Source organism: Agelaius phoeniceus, chromosome 3 (genome assembly GCF_051311805.1).
Source record: "Agelaius phoeniceus isolate bAgePho1 chromosome 3, bAgePho1.hap1, whole genome shotgun sequence".
Lineage (NCBI taxonomy): Eukaryota > Metazoa > Chordata > Aves > Passeriformes > Icteridae > Agelaius > Agelaius phoeniceus.
In genome coordinates, this window is record NC_135267.1 from 81,116,025 (window position 1) to 81,122,043 (window position 6,019).

The window sequence follows — 6,019 nt, forward strand, 5'->3', positions numbered from 1 at the left end:
AAGTACTACTCTTGCTTTGTAAGGTTTCATCCAGCGCCTTCAAATTATAGCAAACTGCATTTATCTGACCTGGATAAGTGCTGAGGCGCGAGGGGAGAGCAGGCAGTGATAGAAGACCTTACCATTTTGGTGAGCTGCCATGGCTGGCATGCTGACATCGTCGTAAGACCTGCCATCTGTGATGACAATCATGATCTTCCTTTTGTTGGGTTTGGACTTGCTGAACAGCTGCTCTGAGGCGTAGCTGATGGCTGCTCCCGTGCTGGTGCCCCCACTCCAGTAGCTGATCCTTTTGATGGCATTTAGCACGTCCTGCTTCGTGCTATACTTGTCAAAGCTGAACTCCAGCCTCTGCTCGTAGGTGTACTGCACCGCCCCAATGCGTGTGTCGGTGTCCGAAATCTCAAACTCCTTGCTGATGTTGGCCACGAACTGCAGAACCGTACGGAAGTTGCCGGTGCCGACGCTGCTGGAGCCGTCGATGACGAAGCCGATGTCGGCAGCGTTGAGGCACGTCTTGCTGCAAGCCAGCCTCTCGGTGTCACACACCCGCTTCACCAGGGGCTGCACCACCTTGTGCAGGCTGAACCAGCTGGGCACGTTGATGGAATAGAAACCGCTTGTCCTGCACACTGCCTGCGAGGCAACACAAGGATAAACGCAATGGAAACTCAGTCCGCCTGTTCCTGCTAAGGGATGTAGCTAAAGTGTAAATATAGGCTCCTGGAAAGAGCAGTGCTGGAGTCTGAAATGGCCTCTCCTGCAATCACCATCTGCTTCCCTGGGAAATGATGTCAGTGTAACATCACAGATACTTGTGTAATGTGACAGTTTTTCCTGCCTTTTTTTTAACTGTGGGATGGAGCTGATATTATAGTAGTGAAAAACTGAATAAGCAAGTTTTGCCACCTGTCAGGCTTTTTTATGTGAGTCACACTGTTTGTGGGAAAAACATCCAAATCACAGAGCTGCTCTTAGCGTGGCTCCCATGGACATTACAGTGTGTTTGCCAGGTAGCAACTTCAGCTCCCTTCATTCAGGACAAGAAAGAAAGTTTTGCCTGCTGACAAACCCTACTACTTTGAAGTGAAACCTGGGGCGTAAGCTGAGGATAACTTGGTTCATACCTTTCTAAGCAAAGAAAACCCAGGCTCATTGTGTTAGCTCTGCCAAATGGTAAAAAAACCAAAACCAAACCTATTAACTTTTATAAGTAAATACTCATAAGGGCCAGATCTGTGGGCAGCTTCTATAGGGTTAGTGGGAGTCAGGTGAGTGTGGGTAAGAAGTAGGGCTGACACAGAAGAGGACATGGGAAAAGTCAAGGGGTGGAGGAAGGGAAGGAGGGGAGTGATGCAAACAGGCTGGATCAGATTGTCTTTGGCTTTAGTGCTTCTTAAAGGCTAATTCCTCAGTGCTCTGGGTGAGAATATTTTGTTAAGCCAGGCTTTATCTATCAGCTTTGTGATGGTGTGTGTATCTGACTGTTTTAAAAGACCAAGGCCCTGGTCTTGACTTGCATAAAGACTAACAGCTCCAAGGGAGTTCCAGTTCCCTCCAGTGTGGGTTTCTCATGGTGCCCTGCTCTCATTTGCTCTTCTTACTGTCTTACTTCTATTTTAGTGTTATGATGCAGCAGTATCAAGCCACTATTCCCTCCTTACCTTTCTGTTCTGAGCCCACTCTGCTCTCACTTCTGCTGTATCCCTGGCAGGTTTGCAGAGATTTGCTGTAGCTTTGTTCTTTAAAAAACATTAAATGCAAATGAGATACAATCCAATTATATGCTGACCAGAGACAGTGCAGCTCTTTGGAGCAGCTCTAAGACTCATGGGAGATTATTTCATGGCAGAGCAACCCAGCTTAGATGGGAATCTGTTTTCTGAAAATACCAGATAACTTAACCCTGTTTCTTAGGCCCAGCCTGGTCTGCCACTTGGCAGGTATCTCCTGCCCTAACTGGATACCAGCTTGTTCTGAGAACTGTTATCAGACAGCTAGTGTTGGTGCCAAATACAAATCAATCAAAGCTTGCATTCTCTTTTCTACATACGGCAGAGATTTACCCTTTTTCCAAGTCCTACCATGAAGTCCATAGCAGCAGAAACAAGTAACTGAAAAATGGCCTTCATCAACAGTGAAAAGAGAATGTTTGAGTTACCCAGTATAGCTGAAAAACTAGGATGTGGTTGTGTTGGGACTTTGCCAACCTTTGCTTGTGTGGGACCTGTTTGTAAATGCAACATTGACATTAGGTTCACAGGGCTCCTCACCCTTTCCCTAGTGGGAGATGCACAGCAAGAGGTTTGTGTAAAAAACAATTCCAAATTGCTCAAGCTGTGATTGTACTTTGTCATTTTCCAAATACTGTGTATTTGGAAAGCCTCTCATCTCAGTACAACTGCAGGTGTGTGCTAAGCTTTAGTCGGTGAAAAGCCATTTGCTCAATGATGTACCTCAAACCAGAACTTTACTGACTTCATTCCCCTTCTGACCTCAGCATTACTGCCTGCTTTTTGTACAGAAAAACTCAAGACAGTATGTACAAGGAGGAAAAGAAAGAACGATAAGTGATAAGAAGGAAAGGGAAATGCCCTGAACAAAGTAGGTTGGAAAGTTTAGTCAGACTCAGCCTGGTCAAATGCTCAGACTCAGTCCTGGTCAGACTCAGCCCACAAATTACCTTGTCCACAAAGTTCGGTTCAATAACGTTCTGCTTTTCACTTTGAGCAGCTGCTTCAACAGTGACAAAGAAAATGTTGATTCCTGATTCTCTGGCCAGCCTGGAGGCCTCTTCCACTCGGTCGGTCGGCCACCCATCCACCATCACTACAACCACGTTGGGTGCTCCACCTCGGTTTCCATTAGCATCCAGAAAGAAGTTTTTGTTAACAAATGAAAGTGCCTTCCCTGCAATAGAAGAGGAGTTGAGGAGTTATGGATCTGGAAGCACTCCATCTGATAATATCCCATGAAACAGCAGGCAGAGAGCTGACTCAAGTGTTGGAGGCTGCAGAGAGCTGGGGAAGGCAGCTCACACAGTGGCTGTGTGAGCAGGAAGGGAGACCACTGCTACTGGTGCCAGTGCTTCCCGAGCCCTCCTGCACTGAACCCCCTCTGTATGCCCCAGAGAGGCTGGGAATGATGAGCTGGGTTATCAAGGGTTATCCCCAAAGCATTGATGGGAACTGCCCGTATGTCATGTCAACTTGTGATGGATTTGCAGGGCCTGGGATCAACACATGCAGGTCATGGTGGGAGCAGTGCTCCCTCACCAGCCTGGTGCTAGCACTAAGCACTGTTTGGCCCCAGCCTCTGTGTCCTGTGAGGAGGTGTGGGCTTGCTATAGCCCAGGCTCTGAAGCCCTCCCTGAGCAGAGGAAGTGCAAGCAGCCCCATCACCTACCAACATTGGAAAGTCCCCCTTTCTGTTGAATTTTCTCAATGGCATTCCTTAGATCCTTGGAGTTGGCATAAGTTTTTAAGTTAAATTCTGTGGAAGGGTCATCACTAAAAGGAGAAATTAGAGCAAATGTCAGTGTTTTGCTTCACATACAACACAAAAGCCACAGGGCTGGTCTGTGCTACCTGGATCCTGAGTGCAAGCTGGAGTGAGGCCTTTAGCACATATCAGCTTAGAGTGGTATTGTATTTGTTGGGAAATGTCCCGAGGAAGGCAGGAATGATGCATCTGACTCCATGTTCTCAGAAGGCTAATTTATTACTTTATGATACTATATTATATTAAAGAATACTATACTATACTAAAGAATACTGAAAGAATACTTACTGAATGCTAAAAAGATAATGATAAAAACTCGTGACTCTTTCCAGAGTCTCGACACAGCTTGGCCCTGATTGGCCAAAGAGTCAAAACAACTCACGCCAGAATCCAATGAAACAATATCACCTGTGGGTAAACAATCTCCAAACACATTCCACATGTGAGCACAACACAGGAGAAGCAAATGAGATAAGAATTATTTTCCTTTTCTCTGAGGCTTCTCAGCTTCCCAGGAGAAAAATCCTGGGTGAAGGGATTTTTTTTCAGAGACTGTGAATGCTACAGAGCTAGAGTGTGCAGTCATGTCCTGTGGCAACGGGAATGTCTGGGAGGCTCTTACCCATACTGAACAATGCCCATCAGAGGACCTGCACTGCCAATGCCAAGGGCTTGAGCCACGTTACCAAGGAACCGCTTCTGGAGCTGAAAGCGGCGTTTGCCAATGCTCCAGCTCCCATCCATTAGGAAGGACAAATCAACCTTGCAATCTGAGGAGAGATAAAGAAACACCAAAAATATTTTTAGTGCTTTTTGATTGCTGTGCTTCTTGCAGGCAGCCAAGGCCTAAAAACTCTGCATCCAGTGACTTGTCCTGCTGTGTAAACTCTACAAAAAAGCCTTTTTCAAGGACAAGTCACAGTTGGCAGCTAAAGTCTGTCCTACTGCTTGGTAAACACAGTTCTTGGCATGACTTTGTCCCATAAAACATCTAAGCTTGTCTGTGACAAAAGGGCAAGAATCTTTTCACAGGAGTCAGTCTGGAAGCACTGCATTTTGGGGACCAGGGAGGTCAGCCCCACAGGAGCAGGCTGACTTGTATATCCTGTGCCCTCAGAGCCATGTCTGCTCTCAGCACGCTTTATTTGCAGCCCAGAGGTGATGGGAGTTTGTAAAACCAGCCATGGTGCTTGGATTTTGTGATCTGACCACCTGCAGAGCACAAACTAAGGGGATTTCCTTGGTGACACTCTCGTGGACTTGATTGATGTAATAGACATAACAGGAACAGTTACTGTGTTAATGTGCCTCAGAAGGAAGGGAAATTCCTGAAATGTGTGATGCCTGGGATGTGCCTCAGGGGAAGGACACTGTGGGGTCTCTTCAAAGCGATTGCAGTCCAGGATTACTGACAACAATCCTGGCAGCTCTGCACTTCTGAATGAGAATTGTTCATCTGTTTCCTTCTGGGCTGGAGCTAACATCAAGGATGGTGATTTTGCTTGGGATGTTCAGACTGAGTGGGGGCTGTTCTTTTGCATGTTGTGGTAGCCTTGTACCCATGTGTGCTGCAGCAGCAGTGTGCTGTTGTGTGTTTCCTCTCTGGGCTGAAAGCAATGTTCTATAAAAGGTATGCCTGAACCCAAACAAACTCTTCCTTTTAATTACGCAGATGAACCTCATCTTTGTGCTGCAAGTGCTGTCTTCATCTCTGCCAACCTGCTTTCACATTTCTCTAAGTTAGTGGTGAAACATTCACCACTTTGGTCTGCGACCGGAGCGGGATCAAAATTTGGCTTAACTAGAGTGCTAATTAACATTTTCCCCCTCCAGCATCTGGGTCATCCCCATCTCTTGATTTCCCTCTGATGATGCCTCCTACCAATCAGACTGTTCAAACTACTGTGTTTTAATCATTAGGTAGCCCGAAGGCTACAAAGCACCAATTGTTCTTAGTGGCTTATGCAACTGCCTCCCATCTCATTACCTTCAATTTTTTCTTCCATAGCTGTCTCTTTTTTCTAATTCTAATAATGCTGAATTACAGGAGCGTGACTGAGAACCGTGTCCGCTCGCAGCAGATCGTGAGGCAAGGTCGGGAACCCACAACAAATACCTCAATTAACAGCCAAGTTTTCCTGAATTTCTTGTCCTTCAAAGGGAACTAGTTCATGAGATCTGTATGTGGGAAGTGGGCAGTTTGTTAGCCAGCAGGGTCTGGGGAGGCAAGGATTTACATACACTTACAGACAGACTTGGTTTCTGGGGAGGATTCCGATTCAGTGCTGGGACATGAGAGGGACACTGCAAGAGCACAGGCTAGGGTGCTTCATAGGGAGGTGAGCACGTTCTGATTTGCAGGGAGGAAAGATCTGAAACAGGACTTTTATGGTCCTAGAGATATCAATGGGATGAAAATTTTGTTTCTGGTGTGCTAATTTCAGTTTAACTGCTGGAAACATAGCTATCCTTGCTGGTGCCTCCACTGCACCAAGCTCTGCTTTTCTGCAGGGCAATA

General features: G+C 46.4%; 1 protein-coding gene across 6 annotated transcripts in view; it reads right to left on the minus strand.

The window, feature by feature from the left end:
• The window catches only part of VIT (vitrin), a 56,289-nt gene that overhangs the window by 5,984 nt on the left and 44,286 nt on the right, over positions 1-6,019 (minus strand). For all 6 annotated transcript variants that reach the window (XM_077175723.1, XM_077175722.1, XM_077175726.1 and 3 more), the window contains 4 exons: positions 4,124-4,271; positions 3,406-3,509; positions 2,684-2,910; positions 123-636 (listed from right to left, as the gene is read on the minus strand). In XM_077175723.1, coding sequence (XP_077031838.1) covers positions 123-636; positions 2,684-2,910; positions 3,406-3,509; positions 4,124-4,271 — 993 coding nt within the window. The remainder of the gene's footprint in view (positions 1-122; positions 637-2,683; positions 2,911-3,405; positions 3,510-4,123; positions 4,272-6,019) is intronic.